We start from the raw sequence: 20,280 nt of genomic DNA, 5'->3' as shown, positions 1-20,280 counted from the left end.
ATTAGAACCCATGACCTTCTGACTCCCAGGACTTTGCTCTAGCCACTACACCATGCTGCTTTCCTACACTATTATTATATAAATTATTGTGGGCATTTAAGCATATGCTGCACCCCTGCCTGTCTACTCCCTTGTGGCACTCTGTGTCCTAGTGGGAGCAGAACCGTTAGTAGCGTCAGAGTGCAAGTGATAGTCCACAAACCACTAGTATAATTAGTTCCTTCTTTCCGGTTCTTGATTCTGAGGTCTTATGAGGGGCTCGAGGATTGCCATCACATATGACAGGAAACTACTTCACGCCAAAGGTTAAAAAACAAAAATCTCAATAAACTTTCACGGTACTGAATGGGACATTCTGCCATGGATAGAAAAACAGCTAAAATATCAAAACAAAATACTGAAATAACTCCTTCTGTAATCTTCCTAGCAAGGTTCCCAGGACTGGCTTTATTTAACACTTTCGTAAATGTTAAAATCTGGAAGGGAGAGTACACTAGGAAATATTCAAGCTTGTGGATGACACTGAGCTATTCCAGTAATAATAAAAAGAATAATAAGCATCTGTGTGTAAAGCACTGTACTAAGTGTTGGGAAAAAATACAGCGGTGGAAATTGGTCAGTGTTGAAGTAAGTAGGGAGAAGGGGTTGGTGAAAGACACATAAGTAAAACTGAGACAATTGTGAACAACATCAAAGACAAGGACAATGATAAACATAGGTCCCTGTGGCTAGAGAAGGAGAGTTTCATTATTATTTATATCATTATAAATAATATATTAATTATATTATTACTGTTATTAATAAAACAATAACAACACTAATGCTCTCCTCCTCCAAGAGGCCTTCCCAGACTGAGCTCCCCCTTTTCCCTCTGCTCCCCCTCCACCCTCTGCTCCTCCCCCTTCCCCTTCGCTCCCCCTCCTCTCCCCACCCCACCCTCTGCTCCTCAACCTCCTCCCTCCCCTCCCCTCAGCACTGTCCTCATTTGTATATATTATTTATTACCCTATTTATTCTGTTAATGAGATGTACATCCTCTTGCTTCTATTTATTGTGATAATGTTGTCGTGTTTATGTTTTGTTCTGTTTTGCTTTTCTGTCTGTCTCGCCCCATTAGACTGTGAGCCCATCATTGGGCAGGGATTGTCTCTCTCTGTTGCCGAATTGTACATTCCAAGTGCTTAGTACAGTGCTCTGCACATAGTAAGCGCTCAATAAATACTATCAAATGAATGAAGGAAGGAATGAATAATGCTATCTGTTAAGAACTTATTATTTGTCAAACTCTGTTAAACCCTAAATCTTTAGCCCTGGGGCAGATACAAGGTAATCGGGTTGGATGCAGTTCCTATCCCACAGGGGGCTCACAATCTAAGTAGGAGGGAGAACAGATATTGAATCCCTATTCTGCAGATGAAGAAACTGAGGCAACGAGAAGTTGTGACTTGCCCAAGATCACAGAGCAAATAAATGGCAGAGAGCTGGGATTAGAACACAGGTCCTCCGATTCCCAGACCCGTGCTATTTCCACTAGGTCTATGCCTTTTGTCTTGGCAACTTGTGGACACAACAATCTTCAATCTGCAGTTCCTGCTACTGTATCCTACACTTCCCTGGCTGGAGCAGGGATCAGTGGGCAGCGTGGCTCAGTGGAAAGAGCCCGGGCTTGGGAGTCAGAGGCCCCTCCACCTGCGCCTCGGACCCCATTCCCTCTCACCTTATTAAAACCATCGCCCCTGCCCTCCTCCCTTCCTTAACTTCTATTTTTAACCAATCTCCAATGGCTCCTTCCCCGCTGCCTTCAAACATGCCCACGTCTCCCCCATCCTAAAAAAACCCGCTCTCGACCCCACTTCCCCCTCCAGTTATCGCCCTATCTCCCTACTACCCTTCCTTTCCAAAATCCTAGAACGAGTCGTCTACAATCGCTGCTTAGAATTCCTTAACTCCCATTCTCTCCTAGACCCCCTCCGATCTGGCTTCCGTCCCCTCCACTCTACCAAATCCAATGGCTCCTACTCCATTCTGATCCTCCTTGACCTCTCTGCTGCCTTTGACACTGTCGACCATCCCCTCCTCCTCCATACCTTATCTCACCTCGGCTTCACGGACTCCGTCCTCTCCCGGTTCTCCTCTCACCTCTCTGGCCGGTCATTCTCGGTCTCCTTCGCCGGCGCCTCCTCCCCCTCCCATCCTTTAACTGTTGGAGTTCCTCAAGGGTCAGTTCTCGGCCCTCTTCCGTTCTCCATTTACACTCACTCCCTCGGTGAACTCATTCGCTCTCACGGCTTCGACTACCATCTCTATGCAGATGACACGCAGATCTACATCTCCGCCCCTGTCCTCTCCCCCTCCCTTCAGGCTCGCATCTCCTCCCGCCTCCGGGACGTCTCCACCTGGATGTCGGCCCGCCGCCTAAAACTCAACATGAGCGAGACTGAGCTCCTCATCTTCCCTCCCAAACCCGGTCCTCTCCCAGACTTCTCTATCACCGTGGATGGCACGACCATCCTTCCCGTCTCTCGGGCCCACGATCTCGGTGTCGTCCTTGACTTGTCTCTCTCGTTCACCCCACACGTCCTATCCGTTACCGAGACCTGCCGGTTTCACCTTTACGATATCGCCAAGATCCTTCCTTTCCTCTCCACCCAAACGGCTACCTTACTGCTACGGGCTCTCGTTATATCCCGGCTAGACTACTGTGTCAGCCTTCTCTCTGACCTCCCCTCCTCCTCTCTCGCCCCGCTCCAGTCTATTCTTCACTCCGCCGCCCGGCTCATCTTCCTGCAGAAACGATCTGGGCATGTCACTCCCCTTCCTAAACAACTCCAGTGGTTGCCTATCGACCTCCGCTCCAAACAAAAACTCCTCACTCTAGGCTTCGAGGCTCTCCATCACCTTGCCCCTTCCTACCTCTCCTCCCTTCTCTCTTTCCACCGCCCACCCCGCACGCTCCGCTCCTCCACCGCCCACCTCCTCGCCGTCCCTCGGTCTCGCCTATCCCGTCGACCCCCAGGCCATGTCCTCCCGCCGTCCCGGAACGCCCTCCCTCCTTACCTCCGCCAAACTGATTCTCTTCCCCTCTTCAAAACCCTACTTAAAACTCACCTCCTCCAAGAGGCCTTCCCAGACTGAGCTCCTCTTCTCCCTCTACTCCCTCTACCACCCCCCCCTTTACCTCTCCGCAGCTAAACCCTCTTTTCCCCCTTTCCCTCTGCTCCTCCACCTCTCCTTTCCCATCCCCACAGCACTGTACTCATCCGCTCAACTGTATATATTTCCGTTACCCTATTTATTTTGTTAATGAAATGTACATCGCCTCGATTCTATTTAGTTGCCGTTGTTTTTACGAGATGTTCTTCCCCTTGACTCTGTTTATTGCCATTGTTCTCGTCTGCCCGTCTCCCCCGATTAGACCGTAAGCCCGTCAAACGGCAGGGACTGTCTCTATCTGTTGCCGACTTGTTCATTCCAAGCGCTTAGTACAGTGCTCTGCACATAGTAAGCGCTCAATAAATACTATTGAATGAATGAATGGATGGGTTCGAATCGTGGCTCTGCCACTTGTCAGCTGTGTGACTGTGGGCAAGTCACACAACTTCTCTGTGCCTCAGTTACCTCACCTGTCAAATGGGAATTAAGACTGTGAGCCTCACGTGGGACAATCTGATCATCCTGTATCTACCCCAGCGCTTAGATCAGTGCTCTGCACATAGTAAGCACTTAACAAATACCAACATTATTAACTCTTAATGCTGAGAGGACTGGGAAACTACTCTCCTGCATCTCCCAGCAGCAAAGTGACCGGCAGGGACCTCACACTGCTCCTGGTTCCTCACCCTTCTTGGGTGAGTACTTTGATAAGTGCTGGAGAGAATATGTGGAAACTAAGCAACGAGAAGCAGTGTGGCCTAATGGAAAGAGCCCAGGCCTGGGAGTCCGAGAACATGGGTTCTAATCCCGGCTCCACCACTTGACTGCTGCGTGACTTTGGACAAGTCACTTAACTTCTCTGTGCCTCAGTTACCTCATCCATAAAATGGGGATTAAGACTGTGAGCCCCACCAGGGACAACCTGATAACCTTGTACCTCCCCCAGCGCTTAGAACAGTGCTTGGCACACAGTAAGCACTTAACAAATACCATCATTATTATTATCTGTAAAATGGGAATTAAGCCTGTGAGCCCCATGTGGGACATGGACTGTGTCCAATGTCATTAGCTTGTTTCTACTCCAGCATTGAGTACATAACCTGGCACACAGAAAGCACTTAAGAAATACCATAAAAAAAAAAGACCTGGAACTATACTGACAGGGATCAATTTCAGGGAGATCTTATAAAGTAGATTTAGGGTAGTTTCAATGTGAACAGTTAGGATATCTAGGGAAAATCAACCCCAACTACAATTAGAGTCAGTGCTCTGATGATGCAAGGACAGTTTTCTCGGCAAACCTCAAGATACGGAAAGCTCACGTCGTACTCACACCTTGACTGATGTCTCGCACGTGCACACGCTCTTATCTTCCGATATCACTTCATGCTCTATCCCGACAGGCGTGCCTGGTCAGAAGAGTGTTCCCAAATTCCCCAACGTTGTACTGTTAGACTTAGTACAGGGTTCTGCACCCAGTAAAGCACTCAATAAATACCACCAATTCACTGATTGTTTGAAAGCTGTTTACATTATGTGGATTCAGCTCACAGTCATGCCTCGGAAAAGAGACCTAGGAATCACTGTTGACTTTTCCTTCAGACCATCGGTTCAACATGTGTTGATGGCCAAACTAGATACAGCATTATCATCAAGAGAGGCAAAGAAAGCTAAATGAAAGGATTGTTTCACTAATGTGGAAAATCATGGGGGCGTTCACATCATAGCAATGGAATTTAATAAGCATTTACTGTGTGCTATGAGCTGCGGTAGATAAAAGGTTAGGTCGGCCACTGTCCTGCTTGCACAGGGCTGGTTCACCATCTATCTTCTCCCATTTCACAGATAAAGAACACCAGCTCTGTCTCTACAGTTTAGAAAGGACATAATAGAGCTGAAGAAGGTTCAGTGAAAAACAGTCAAGATGAAAGAGGGGCTGGAGAAGCTTCTTCCAGACTGTAAGCTCATTGTGGGCATGGAACATATCTACCGACTCTCTTATATTCTAATCTCCCAAGCACTCAGTACAGCGCTTGCCACACAATAAGTGCTCAATAAATACCACTGATTGACTGATTGGTTACATTTTGAGGGCAGATCGATGAGATTATGATTCCAACCTCAAAAGACACGGACTGAGAAGGGGCATGGTTTGAATCTGCAGAATCATGAAGAGCAGGGACAGGGTAAACACGAAATTTCTTACCGTATCCCCAAACAGGATGAGAGCACCCACTGAAGGGAGTGAGCTCAAAACAAGCGAAAGGTTGAACACTTTTTCATCCAGAGAATGAATGGTTAGTCTGGTCATCACCCAGGGAAATTCTGTGGGCAAGAAAATATGAATGGATCCAAGAAGAGCGATGAAGCCTAGTGGAAAGAGCTCAGAACTGGGAGTTGGTAGACCTGGGTTCTAGACCTGGTTGTACCATTTATTTGCTGTGTGACTTTGGGCAAGTCACCTCACTTCCCTGTGCTTTCATTTCTTCACCTGTAAAATGGGAATAAAATGCCAGTGTTCTCTCCCTCTTAGACTGAGAGTCCTGTGTGAGGAAGGCATTGCATCCCAGCACTTAGCACAGTGTTTGGCACACATTCAACACTTAATAAATACCATCATTATTAGTGAAAAAGAGGAATGCTATATATATCCTTGATCACGTGGACAGGCAATACACTATTCCTCCAAGCATCCTTTGCGATTCCTTTCTCAGACACAACAGCGGGCTGAATGGACGGTCTGGCCCAATATAGCATTTCTTCTGTTTCTTCCAAGGATCGATATTAAGTGCAAGGAATAGCCTAGCGATAATACTTCTCTGATGTCGTCCTCCAGGATCCTACCATAATAGGTTCAGTCCTTGAAATTCTCTCTCAGCTAGGGTCTCCTGCTTCCAGTTCATGAAATTTCAGAAAAGCAGGTTGCCCATTTCCCTGGAGGAAGTATTAGAATAGCTGCTTCGGGAGAAAAAAAAAATCCCATTAAATTTTCATAGTAGTGCATGAAATTTTTTTTAAACAGCCATTAAACAGTCTTGAGCCCAAGGAGGATGACGCTTTTCTGTCTCTTTAATGGCCTTCGCCGAGCTTCGGTAAATCCCATTTTCAGCCTCACGGCAGCAGGCCTGATCTGTGCTGACTAAGCACGTCTTTGAAACGGAGGGGTTCGGAAACTCGTCCGTGCCATTTCCCGTAAAGAAATTGATCTTCCCTTGGAGTTACATTGCCATTTTGTTTTCTGCTTCCCTAATGCATTTAGGAAGGATCAGAGAGCCCCCTGAGTACATAGAACGGTGTTCAGTAGGCCTGATTCCCTGTCAGTTTCTGGTAGAAAAATCAGAGGAGCCAGGCTTAGTGAAGACTAACAAGTTTCTAAGGGGAGAAGGCAATTTTGTGAACCTCTGGCTCTCGTTTTTCTTTCCTTCCTCCAACTCTATGCCCAAGCTGGCTCTTTGACTTGGAACAACTTCCTTGTTCCACTGCTCTCCTTTCCCCTTTCAGATGGTTGCTCAAGGCCCACCTCCTCCAGGAAGCTTTCCCTGATTAAGCCTACTCATTTACCTTCCTCTTTTCAACTCCTTATAATAATATAGTCGATTTGACTAGACGCTTCACAAGGGGAAGGCCTGAGCCCATTCTTTAGCCCGGATCCAAGTACCTTGAACTATGCTGAGCCCCCCCTCCCCCCCAGAGGCGCTACAAGGTGCTCATAAATGACTGATTTATTTTTTTTGATGGTATTTGTTAGGACTTACTATGTGCCAAGCACGGTTCTAAGCGCTGAGGGGGATACAAGGTAATCAGGTTGTCCCACGTTGGGCTCACAGTCTTAATCCCCATTTTCCAGATGAAGGAACTGAGGCACAGAGAAGTGAAATGACTTGCCCAAAGCCACACAGCTGACAAGTGTCAGAGTTGGGATTAGAACCCATGACCTCTGACTCCCAAGCCTGTGCTCTTTCCACTGAGCCACGCAAGCCGAACCTCAGCCCTAGGCCTAATTGAGGCTGAAACACCTGTAAATAGCTTGAAATTGTTACTAGAAAGAACACTTTTTGTGTGGCGGGGGATGAAGACCCTTGGGACCCATGAAATGTTCTATTTATTGCTATTGTTTTAATGAGATGTTCATCCCCTTGATTCTATTTATTGCTATTGTTTTTGTCTGTCCGTCTCCCCCGATTAGACTGTAAGCCCGTCAGTGGGCAGGGACTGTCTCTATCTGTTGCCGATTTGTACATTCCAAGCGTTTAATACAGTGCTCTGCACATAGTAAGCGCTCAATAAATACTATTGAATTGAATGAAGAAATGGTTCCGTGTAGCCTTTGTAACCTCACATATATCTCCTTCCAGGATTCGCTCTGAGCAGCGGGACGTGGTAGGAGACTGCGGGAGGGCCCCAGTGGGCAGCTGGAACACCTGGGGTGCTGGCGGCGAGGCTTCCGTTTTCTTTCTGAATGCCCACCGCCTGCCATGACCCTGCTGAGCAGCCAGCTCCATTCTTCTGCTCGTTGTCTCAAATGAGGCGCCCTTGAGAAGAGGAAAGAGCAGAAAGGCTGAAAAAGAGAAGATAGGAGCCGGGTATAAATTAGGCATTACAATACAGCATTGTGTACTGGATACAGCATGAGCCTGGGAGTCAGGAGGTCATGGGTTCTAACGTCTACTGGGTGACCTCGGGCAAGTCACTTTACTTCTCTGTGCCTCACTTTCCTCATCTGTACAATGGGGATTGAGACCGTTAGCCCCACTTGGGGCAGGGACTGTGTCCAACCCAATTTGCTTGTATCTACCCCAGTGCTCAGTACGGTGCCTGGCACATAGTAAGCGCTTAACAGACACCACGATTATTATTAACTCGGCTAGTTGGAGGAAAACCACCAGAAACCGTGCATCTCAGAGACTCCACTTTTATTTTCTTTTTTTCCCCTCCCTCGGTGGTGGGAGAGACGCCTTCAGTCATCCAACTGGCAGAGAGCCGCCACCCCCCGGATGATCCAGTGCTTCTCGGGCAGGTCTGTAGGGAGCTCGATGGAGAGGACGTAGTTGGTGGAGTGGCCCGTGGTGGAAAGCGTCCCTCTCCGGGCGCTGGTTTTGTAGACGGGACAGAGGTAAACGCTCTCGTGCAGGAACTTGGAACTTTCTCCAGGCTTCAGCCAAATGACGGGCAGAGGATCATAGAGGATCTTGGGGTGGGACTCTCCGATCGACATCATCTGCCTATCCCACCGGGCTCCTTCCAAGAAAAGACCCTTTACAAAGGCCCCGTCTTCTGGGGGCGTTTCCATTGACGATTCCTGATGGGTCACCTGGAAGAACGTAAAGCACTGATGCCACCGTGTTTCCTAGCTGGGGTAGGTAAGCCCTCCCCTCTCTGCACACCCCCACGCCCCCTACCACACGCACATCTGGAAAGGTTTACCTCAGGTCCTCAATGCCATCTTGCAGAGAAAAGTCAGAGATTCTTCTCAACTTAATAAAGAATGTCAGACTACAGATTGGGTTATCAATCAATCAAGCAGTGGGATTTACTGAGGGCTTACTGTGTGTGGAACACTGTTCTAAGCGCTCGAGAAAGTACAGTACAACAGCGTTGGTTGATCCGATCCCTGCCCATAAGGAACGTACAGTCTAAAGACACTAAAACATATTACAGATAGGGGAAGTAGTAGAGGATAAGGATATTTATCAGAGTATCAGAGTGCTTAATGGGTACCCAGCCAGGTGCAGATGCAATGCAGAGGGGAAGGGCATAAAGGGGAAATGAGGGCTTAGTCAAGGAAGGTCTCTTACAGGCGATATGATTTTGAGGAGGATTTTTAAGGTGAGGAGAGTGGTGGACTATCAGATATGATGGGGGAGAAATTGCAGGCCAGAGGGAGGATGTGAGCAAGGGGTCAGCAATGGGATAGATGAGACCGAGTTACAGAGAGTAGATTGGCATTAGAGGAGCTAAATGTAGGTTGCAGTAGGAGATCAATGAAGTAACGTAGGAGGGGGAGAGCTGACTGAGTGCTTTTAAGCTGATGGTAAAGACTTTCTGTTAGATGTGGGGGTGGATGGGCAACCACTGGAGGTTCCTCAGGAGTAGGGAGACCTGGACTGAACACATTTTTAGAAAAATGATCCGGGCAGCAGAGTGAAATATGGATGAGAGTGGGGAGAGACATATCCATAAGTTACTTATATCTGTAATTTATATAAATATCTGTCTCCCGCTCTAGACTGTAAACTCGCTGTGGGCAGGGAAGGTGTCTACCAACTCTGATATATTGTACTCTTCCAAGTGCTTAGTACAGTGCTCTGCACACAGTAAGAACTCATTAAATACCATTTATTGATTGATTTATAGACGGCAGGGAGTTCAGTGAGGAGGCTGATGCAGTAGTCAAGGCAGGATCAGCGTGGAGGCAGTTGGGATGGAGAGGAAAGGATGGATTATAGATTTGTTATGAAATCATCTTTCCTGGAAATCAGTTTAGGCAGTCCTATACCTGCTTACGGGGTAGGTAAAGTCCTGTGTTAGGACAGAGGACTGAATTTAATCTCTGGAGGGACCTGTCTCTGGGATTCCCAGGCAACTCTGGTTTTTTTTCACTCAACCTTTCAGAGGGCAAGTTGAGAGTCAGATGCCATTTTTTCTTCCTCTACCATGAGTTTTAAAAGGATTTTTTTTTACACCTTCCAATGAAGTAAAGCTCTTACAAATGGAAAACTCATTGAATTGGATTGTAATTTTCTGAGGAGGGGAAGCCTGAAATGAGGCAACCATTTTGTATGTTTTAGGAGGCATCTCATTCAAACAGAAAGTATTTCCCTTCATTTCACAAACAGCTTTGCGGCCTCATAGAACCAGTGCGTTGGGAACCACCAGTGGGGTTTGCTCTTGGGGCCGACCTGACAGCCAACTGCAGGAGGATGCAGGACTGACCAACAGAGCGGCCAAGCTCATAGCCTCCAACCTTTGTTGGTTAGGACTTGGTTGGCCAAGAATGTAGGCGTAACTAAACCCATCATTACCTCAAATTCAAATCCAATATGGTCGATGGGGATTGTGTACTTCCTAGCAAAATTCTGGGAAATCCCTGTCAAGAAGGACTGAGTGAAATAGAATCCCGAGATCCAAAACACGTTGGGGGACCCATTATTGATCCAGTCCTGTATAGTAAAAAACAAAAATCAATTAATCAAACAACATCATGACTCAGAAAACTAGGCCAGACTAAAAAAAAAAAATCTGTTCAATTTTATAAAAATTGTCCCTGTGACTTAAGTGAACACAGCAGAGGACTTCAGTACCACAAACTGGTCTAATTCAAATGTCAAGAGAAATGGGGCCTTGGTCACCTGACTAGACATCCTACATTGGGTGGGATGTTCACACATTTTAGGGAACCATCTTGTACTGCTGCCCACATCCCAAAAGCTTCTGGAAGGAATTAGTAAGATGATGGAGAGGGCTGGATGATCATCACAGCAGAGAAGCCAGATGGCAGAAGCAGGAGGAAGTCTCGCTGCTGGGCTCCTGAGGGCTGAGGTCAGTCAACCAGGGCAGCAGCAACAGAGGAGGTGAGGAGTGTCTTTGTATATCCGCAAGTTGGTATCTATGTGTATGTGTCCCTTTGTATGCCCTTGTATACAGTTCAGAGTGTGAGTCTATATGTCTATGTGTACAACTGGGGCTTGAATGCCTGCATGTGTGTTTCTGTAGGTGATTCACACTCCCTTATCCCCAGTTTTTTCCTCTCTGCCCTCTCCTTGCCCCATCTTCTATTTTCTTTATCCTCTGTCCCCTTTTACCACTTCTCTTCCCTCTCCCCCTTTCCTCCTATCTTCCTAACCTCTCTCTTTTTTCCTTCTATCTCTGCCTCTTTCCCTATTTCTCTTTCCCCTTCTCTCTTTGACTCTATTTTTCCGCCCCTTTCTAGATCCCATTTTACAGATGGGAAGGCTAAGACAGAGAAAGGCGAAATGATTCAATGTCCGTAACAGTAAAGCAGACAGGACAAGGCCCCAGGCTTCCCAACTCCCAACCCCGCTCCCTTTACCCAGATCTCACTGAAAAGTAAGCCATCCCAACCCGAGATGCCTTCCACAGAACTCCTTTTCCCTCGCTGAAAATGTGAGTCTGAGAGCAACAAATTTTCACTGCCAACTAACTTACTGCTGCACCCAACTGGCATTTTGTAACTGCCCCCTGCCTACCAAAGGATAGCAGCAGGATAGGATAGCAGTGGAAAGAGCACAGGCCTGGAAGCCAGAGGACCCTAACTAGGCCCTCATTTCCTCCTTTCCCACTCCCTTCTGCTTTGCTCTGATGCTCCCTTTCTTCACCACCACCTCTCCACAGCCCCACAGCATTTATGTACATATCCACTGTTTATTTATATATATTAATGTCTGTCTCCCGCTCCAGACTGTAAACTTGTTGTGGGCAGAGAATGTTTCTGCTATATCGGGCTATTCCCAAGCGCTTAGTACAGTCTGTGTTGCACAACGCACAGTAAATGCTCAATAAATATGATTAATTGACCTGGGTTCTAATCTCAGCTCCACCATTGTCTGCCGTGTGACCTTAGGCAAGTCACTTCACTCCTCTGTGCCTCAGTTTCCTAATCTGTAAAAATGGGGATTAAGACTGTGAGCTCCATTCGGGACAGGTACTACAACCAATGTGATTAGCTTGATTCTACCCCAGTACTTATAACAGTTCTTGACATATAGTAAGCGCTTAACAAATACCATTAAAAAAAAAAAGGGAAGCAGAAAGTCCTTTCTGGCTGCTGCCCTGGATTCTCAGTACCTGGAAGAAGGCTAGCCGGGCGAGGAGGTCGGCCACGTAGCCACCCAGTGGTTTCAGGGAGGGGTAAGACTTAGCGGCCCACATGGCTGGCACCTTCCCCACCAACATGCTGTTGAAGACATCCTCCAGCTCGGCAGACATGAGAACTTGACCTTTGATGGCCTTCCCGAGGTTGACGAGGCTATTCCGCACCACTTCCGTCAGCCTACGGGAACAAAGCCCACACCCTTAAAGGGGATTGCTAAGGGAGCGCTCTTAATAGCTTCCATGAAGATGGAAGATTTCCCAGAGGAAATAATGGAAAGTACACTGATGTGTTCCCAGAATTCAAAAAAGATCAACCCAAAGAAATAGATTTGAAAATAGTGATTAAAACCACAATCTGGTTGCATAATCAAAGAGTAATGTAAACATATACCGCTACTAAAATACTCTGGATTAAGTTTTCAAAATTGCAGATACTTAATTTTCAAAGTATCTTTCACATCTCATTCAGCAGAAAGGGGCCTTAGGCTAAGAATAGAGGTCATGTCGAGGTCACCTCCTCCTAATTTCCACAGATTTTTGCACTCACCAACTCTCACTGAATTTTAGTTATATCGATTGTCCTACTTTACTCTTTGTATGCTGTCCCCCTATAGTAAATCATCTTTATGTCTGCCTTCCCTGTGAGACTGTCAGCTCGTTGTACTTCTACTCTACTGCCTGCCAAAGTGCTTAGTACAGTGCTCTGCACACAGGAGACATTCATTAAATACCACTGCTCGATCGATCTGTCCTTATCTAAAGCTAAACGGACAACAAACGACTGCTGAAATGGACTTCAATCAGTCCAATTTTCTTCCAATCAGTCAAAATACTTCAAAGATTGAGTGGGAGGAGAAGGAGGGTGTCTGGGCCAAGGTAAAATTTTCTGTAAAACCAGGGCATTATTTCAAAGGCTGGGGTGGGGGGTGGGGGGAAGAAGGGAGGGGGAGGAGAAGCACTATAAGAAAAACCCAAACTAAAATTCAATCTTGCTATCACAAAAGCACACTGAAAGGATGGCATTACATGGCTGTGTAAAAGAAGGGTAAGAAGGAGGTAGAGGTGGCTGTGGTCACAGCATCTGCAGAAGAAAAAGAAGAGGAAGAGGAGAAGGCGGCCCCAAGGATTCCAGAGCCACTTCGGGAATCTAGAGCTTTTGGGAGTCAGAGCCGTCTCGGGAACCTAGAGCCTCGGGGAGCCGGAGCCGCCTCGGGAACCTAGACCCTCGGGGTGCCGGAGACCCAGGAGGCCGGAGGTGCCTCAAGAACCTAGAGCCTCCGGGACCTGGAGCAGGGACCTAAGACACCCTCCGGCATTCCGAGACCCCCGGTGATCTAGAACCTCGGTGATCTAGAACCTCACAAGTCCAGGCCACTGGTGATCAAGAATCCCAGGAACCTAGAGCCCCCAGACGACGGAGCCGCTTCGAGAACCTAGAGCCTCGGGGTGCTGGAGACCCAGGATGCCAGAGGTGCCTTGGGAACCTAGAGCCTCCGGGACCTGGAGCGGGGATCCCAGACACCCAGAGCCAAGTGATCTAGAACCTCACGAGTCTAGAACCTCGTTGATCTAGAACCTCAAGAACCTAGAACACCCAGACGCCGGAGCTGCCTCGGGAATCTATAGCGTCCGGGACCTGGAGCAGGGACCAAAGACTCTCCGGCACTCTGAGATCCCCGGTGATCTAGAACTTCACGAGCCTAGAACCTCGGTGATCTACAACTCCAGGAACCTAGAGCACCCAGACGCTGGTTCTGCCTCGGGAACCTAGAGCCTCAGGGCACCGGAGCCCCAAGGATTCAAGAGCCACCTCGGGAACCTAGAGCTTTTGGGAGTTGGAGCCGTCTTGAGAACCTAGAGCCTCGGGGAGCCAGGGCCACCGCGGGAACCTAGAGCCTCGAGGTGCCGGAGCCCCAGGATGCCAGAGCTGCCTTGGGAACCTAGAGCCTTCGGGACCTGGAGTGGGGACCCCAGACACCCAGAACCAAGTGATGTAGAACCTCACAAGTCTAGAACCCCCGGGTGATCTAGAACCACAGCAATCTAGAACCACAGTGATCTAGAACCTCGTGAGTCTGCAACCTCGGTGATCTAGAACCTCAGGAACCTAGAACGCCCAGACTCCGGAGCCACCTCGGGAACCTAGAGCCGTCCGTATGCCAGAGCCCCAGGATACCAGAGCTGCCTCGGGAACCCAGAGTCTCCGGGACATGGATCGGGGACATCAGACACCCTCTGGCACTCCGAGAACCCTGTGATCTACAACCTCACGAGTCCAGCACATCGGCGATCTAGAACCACAGCACTCTAGAACCTCAGTGATCTAGAACCTCAGGAACCTAGAGCCCCCAAATGCCAGAGCCACCTCAGGAACCTAGAGCTTTTGGGAGTCAGAGCCGTCCCGGGAACCTAGAGCCTTGAGGTTCTGGAGTCCCAGGATGCCGGAACTGCCTTGGGAACCCAGAGCCTCCGGGTCTGGAGCGGGGATCTCAGGCACCTAGAACCTCGGTGATCTAGAACCCCAGGAACCTAGAGCGCCAGACGCTGGAGCTGCCTCAGGAACCTAGAGCCTCGGGGAGCCGGAGCCTCCTCGGAAACCTAGAGCCTCGAGGTGCCGGAGACTCAGGAGGCTGGAGGTACCTTGGGAACTTAGAGCCCCTGGGACCTGGAGCAGGGACCTAAGACACCCCCCCCGGCACTCCGAGACCCCCGGTGATCTAGAACCTCATGAGCCTAGAACCTCGGTGATCTAGAACCTCACAAGTCCAGGCCATCGGTGATCAAGAACCCCAGGAACCTAGAGCCCCCAGACGCCGGAGCCGCCTCGGGAACCTAGAGCCTCGGGGTGCTGGAGACCAGGATGCCAGAGCTGCCTTGGGAACCTAGAGCCCTCAGAGACCTGGAGAGGGGACCCCAGACACCCAGAACCAAGTGATCTAGAACCTCGAGTCTAGAACCTCAGTGATCTAGAAACTCAGGAACCTAGAGCCCCCAGATGACGGAGCTGCCTCGGAAACCTAGGGCCTCCAAGACCTGGAGCGGGGACCCCAGACACCCAGGACCTAGAACCTCACGAGTCTAGAACCTCAGGAACCTAGAATGCCCAGATGCAGGTGCTGCCTCGGGGACCTAGAGCCTCCGGATGCCGGAGCCCCAAGGATTCAAGATATGATAGGTACCTGGACCAGAGTGGTGGCTGTTTGGTTGAAGAGGAAGGGGCAGATCCTGGAAATGTTGTGGAGAAATAATTGGCCGCACACAATATGGAGTTGAAAGAGAGGGGGAGTCAATCATGATGCAAAAGGGAGGAAGGAGAGAGAAAGTGCGTATAAGACAGAGAAAGCACACGAGAGGGAGAAAGAGCTTTTGACCTGTTGAGAAATACGGTTCAGAGATATCGTGAATGGGATTTTGCCTCCCATCAGTCTACTACCACTAAATGAAGCTCCACAGTCAGGATTGTTTGCAGTCACACCACCATTTCAAACCCAAACTTGCTAGGCTTTCATTGCTTTTTCACGGCATTTGTTAAGAGCTTATTATGTGTCAAACACTTCACTAAGCACTGGGTTCAGTGGCCTATCCACCCTTCGAAAGCCGCCGAGCAGAGGGAAGAGCCCCAAGAGAGAGCCACCCTGGAGACACGGTCACTCCACAGGTTCCCTCCCTCACCCCCCAACTCTGGCTCCGTCGTTTGGTGGGGTACCTCAGTAATCTATAATAATAATAATGTTGGTATTTGTTAAGCGCTTACTATGTGCAGAGCACTGTTCTAAGCGCTGGGGTAGACACAGGGAAATCAGGTTGTCCCACGTGGGGCTCACATACGCACACTATAAATCCCACCAGAAATCCTCTTTCAAAAGCAGTCATCCCACCTATTGAATCTGATCAGCTCCTGTCTGAGAACAGTGTTCATGGACTCTTTGTAGAGCACAGGATACACCTTCATGATCAGCTCCAGATCAAAGTCCTTTGGTAACTTGGATAGGATGTCCCCTGCCAGGTCTTCAACCACTTCCTGAAATGACAAATTTACAGAATACCATGGGTTTTAAAGAAGTCGCTGGTGTAGTGACTAACACTTCTTCAGAAATCCACAGGCAAACTTTGTCGTCATTACTGCCCTTGAGCTGACTTTTCTTCTCTTTTGAAGGATATTTACCTTGACTGTGAGTAGGGACAGTTTTCCACCTGATTATCTTGTATCTACCCCAGAACTTAAATACCACAATTAATTCTTTAATTAGCTTTTGACTCCCCAAAAGAAGGGAGATTAAGCTGTAGAGAGAATACTGTGAGGGAATACCCTGTAGATCTGAAGAGTGACCTCTCTCTTCCCACCCCTCTCTGGGCAGATTCCCACTTTCGGTCCTACCCAAGAGTCCAGAGTAGTCGGCTGTAGAACAGGCCAGACTGCTCCTCAGCTGAGCTCAGTCACTTAAAAATCACCAGCCTAGAATCCCTTGAGGCTCTCGCCCCAGGACTCTGCAGGGTGACTGTCTCAGACTGTCGTCAAGCTGTGGCTTTTTGGAGCAAACCAAGAGGGGAAAGCAACCACTGAGAGCATTCTGTTTTTAGAGAATGCTAATAATTCTAATGCTATTAATGCTAATAATGCTAATTCTAATGGGAATCTAATAAGCACTATAAATGTGAGTGTGACTGACAGGGCTGATCAGAGTACAACAAATGACGGAAAGGCCTTGTTAGAAATATAAGGGGCATTTTCACCCCTTTCTCAGAGAGGCCCTCAGATTCCTTAGGCTGGAAGCAACCCCCACGCGCTACCCTCCACCTCTTACTCCACCTCTCCCTCTTCCCACACAGATAGGTCTATTACGGGGATTACACGACACTTAGCAGTTATAGAATCGGAGAACCAGAGAGCTGGAAAGGAGACATCTCATCCGGCCTTCTACTTCCAGGCTTAATGATGATTAAACCTTCCAGAACTCAGTCGATCAAACCATAGTATTCACTGAGCAGCTACTGGGAATAGGGCACTGTACTAGGTGCTTCTGTACATTGGTACTGATACTAAAATAATTTATAGAGAGGAAGAAGACAGAAAAAGCATATGCAGATTGCAATTTCAGATCATGAGCCTCAAAAAGGACAGGGACCATGTCTAATTCCCATCTTTGTATTCTTTCCAAGCACTTAGCACTGTTACTCCACATATAGTTAGTATTTAATTATTATTATTTTGGCATTTTTTTAAATGGAATTTGTTAAGCACTTACTATGTGCTAAGCACTGAACTAAGCCCTGGGCTAGATACAAGTTAGTCAGGTAGGACATAGTTTATGTCCCACGCAGGGTTCAGAGTCTTAATACCCATTTTAATACAAATGAACTAACTGAGACCCAGAGAAGTTATGTGATTTGCCCAAGGTCACATAGCAGACAAGTGGTGGAGGCAGGATTAGAACACATGTCTTCTGACTCCCAGGCCCAGGCTGTTTACACCAGGCTATGCTGCTTCTCACATTTGTAAAGTGGTTACTATGTATCAAGCCCTGTTCAAAGTGCTGGAGTAGAGACAAGGTAATCAGCTTGGACACAGTCCCTTTCCCTCATGGGGTTCACTAAGTAGGAGGGAGCATGGGTATTTAATCCCCATTTTACAGTTGAGGAAATTGAGGTACAGAGAAGTTAAGTGACTTGCCCATGGTCACCAAGGTCACAATTGGCAGAGCTGGAATAAGAACCCAGGGCCTCTGAAACCCAGGCCTGGGCTCTTTCTATTAGGCCATGATGCTAAATTCAATCGTATTTATTGAGCGCTTACTGTGTGCAAAGCACTGTACTAAATACTATTGCTACTAGATGTCTGAATGCTTAAGTAATAGGGTAGATAAGTCAGTACGTACAAAAGTGCTACACATGATTGTGAGAACATAAAGAGGGTAGGTGGGGCAGAGATGCTGAGATGCTGGTTGAGGCAATATAACCTGAGAAGAAAAATGCTTCTAATTTTTCTTCTAATTTAATTCTTCTGGATTCTAATCCTGACTCCACCACTTGTCTGCTGTGTGACCTTGGGCAAGCCATTTAACTTCTCCTTGCCTCAGTTTCCTTCATCTGCAAAATGGGGGTTCAAAACCTGTTCTTTATTGCTATTGTTTTTGTCTTTTATTGCTATTGTTTTTGTCTGTCTCCCCCAACTAGACTGTAAGCGCATCAGAGGGCAGGGACTGTCTCTGTTACTGATTTGTACATCTCAAGCGCTTAGTACAGTGCTCTGCACATAGTAAGCGCTCAATAAATACTATTGAGTACTACTGAATGAATGTTCTCCCTCCTACTTAGACTGTGAGCCCCACGCAGGACCTGATGACCTGATGATCTTGTAACTACCCCAGTGCTTAGTACAGTGCTTGACAATTAATAGGCACTTAACCAATACCAAAATTATCATTCAAATTATTTTTATTATTCGTATTATTATTCGTATTATTTTTATTCCTGAAGAAGATGTGATTTCGGGAAGGGCTTACAAGATAGGGAGGGAGTTTCGGGCAGAAGGGAGAGAGCCAGGGGTCAGAGGTGGCAGGGTCTAGAATGAGGCACAGTGAGAACATGAGCTTGAAAGGACAGGAGTGAACCAGCTGCAGTGTAGGAGAAGAGAGTGGATAGTTAGGAGGGAGAAAACTGATCACCAGTGGTCAGGAGTTTGTTGAATGTGGGAAGAATGGGTAGCCATTAAAGTTTTTGAGGACAGGTGTCTAATTGTTTTCTTTATAATGCCCATGAAGGTAGATCCCACAGTCTCTCTTAATAATTCTTCTCTATGTCCAACCCAAATCTCTCCTACTTTAAGTCCATTTATTACATTTGGACCTACCGTAGATATCCAAATAATTGAAGTTGGGTCACCCCTAAACCCCTCTTTTTTCCAGGCTAAATCTTAATTCCTCTAACTTTTCCTCCTAAGACCTAGTTTTATTTTCCAGCCCTTCATTTCCTTCAGCCTTCTTGGGCACCTCCTCATTTCTCCCATGGTCTTTTTCAAAGTCCTACCCAAACACCAGCCAGCATTTCCAAGTTATATTCTCACCCAACCAGCTAAGTACTGTGATGGATTTTTTTAGTCATGGCATCGCATTTACCGACTCACGATGACAGCGTCTCCCTTTGAAACCTCAGGTCCGGGACTCGTCCATGGTTCTCAGAGTACCTTTCTCCACTGAATTTCTAGGTTACACAGGTCTTCCCTACTTGTGGAGCTGGGACTCAAACCCAGGATTTCAGGCTCCCAGAACCTCGCTCTTTCCACTGGATCAACAGCAGGGCTGATTCATACTCTGCTTAAGGTTAACTAGGTTCCCAGGTCTATTTCTGCTAAACTTAGGCCTAACTCAACTTCCCCATCCTGTCCATGTGTTTGTATTCCATCCCTAAGGGAACTTAATACCTTATCCCTTTTGAATCTCATCCTGTTTTGTGGGATAATTCTTTTTTTAAATTTGCTTATTCCTGGCTTCCATTTTAAGCACTTAGTACAGTGCTCTGAATGAAGTAAGCACTCAATAAATACGATCAGTTGATTGGGTATATTGGGCCCAGCCGCGGATATTTCAATAATGATAATAGTAGTAGTACTTACTAAGAGCTTGCCAAGTGCTAAGCACTGTTCTAAGTGCTGGGGAAGATACAAGTTAATCAGGTCTGACACAGTCCCTGTCCCACATGGGGCTCACACTCTTATCCCTGTTTTACAGATGAGGTAGCTGATGCCCAGCGAAGCTAAGTAACTTGCCCAAGGTCACACAGCAGATGTGGCGGAGCTGGGATTAGAAGTCAGGTCCTTCTGACTTCCAGGCCCATGCTCTTACCCAGTAAGCCACGTTGCTTTTCAATAAGAGCCCAGTGCCCTCCTAGGGTTCTCTCAGGTCAGACATTTCACATGGCATCACTCCAGAAACTTTGAGCCTGATGTTACCTGAGGAGATCTGCCCCCTCCTCCAGCTTGCCTGGGCAGAGTTGACAACACTCCATTAAATAACTGGTTGGTTTCCTGGTTATCCTTCGTGATGTCCGCATTCTCGTGGAGCCCGAAAACTTCCGGATGGGTCGTGATGGGAAGGCCCCGGATATACTCTATATAGGACTGCAAAAGAAACCTTCAGTTTAAAGAAATTTGGTCACAAATTCCTGCCAAGCCAATGGGGAGTCAAGCCAGAGGGTTTACATCCAAGTGAGAATGTTAGACCAGTTTCAGACCAGGCCTGGCCTGAAGTCCAGCTAGTATGCAGTCAGTATTGAAAAGGAAGCTCTGACACTGAAAGG

The 20,280-nt window shown here is 47.6% G+C and overlaps 1 protein-coding gene across 2 annotated transcripts in view; it reads right to left on the bottom strand.

The window, feature by feature from the left end:
- Positions 1 to 8,049: 8,049 nt before the first annotated feature.
- The window catches only part of DNAH3 (dynein axonemal heavy chain 3), a 118,243-nt gene continuing 106,012 nt past the window's right edge, over positions 8,050 to 20,280 (bottom strand). For both annotated transcript variants that reach the window (XM_029058240.1, XM_029058241.1), the window contains exons 57-61: positions 19,934 to 20,101; positions 15,864 to 16,006; positions 11,959 to 12,163; positions 10,176 to 10,313; positions 8,050 to 8,464 (exon numbers count right to left, since the gene is read on the bottom strand). In XM_029058240.1, the coding sequence (XP_028914073.1) occupies positions 8,111 to 8,464; positions 10,176 to 10,313; positions 11,959 to 12,163; positions 15,864 to 16,006; positions 19,934 to 20,101 (1,008 nt within the window). In that variant the 3' untranslated portion in view covers positions 8,050 to 8,110. The remainder of the gene's footprint in view (positions 8,465 to 10,175; positions 10,314 to 11,958; positions 12,164 to 15,863; positions 16,007 to 19,933; positions 20,102 to 20,280) is intronic.

Source organism: Ornithorhynchus anatinus, chromosome 2, assembly GCF_004115215.2.
Source record: "Ornithorhynchus anatinus isolate Pmale09 chromosome 2, mOrnAna1.pri.v4, whole genome shotgun sequence".
NCBI classification, from domain to species: domain Eukaryota; kingdom Metazoa; phylum Chordata; class Mammalia; order Monotremata; family Ornithorhynchidae; genus Ornithorhynchus; species Ornithorhynchus anatinus.
This window is presented reverse-complemented; position numbering and strand designations above follow the sequence as displayed.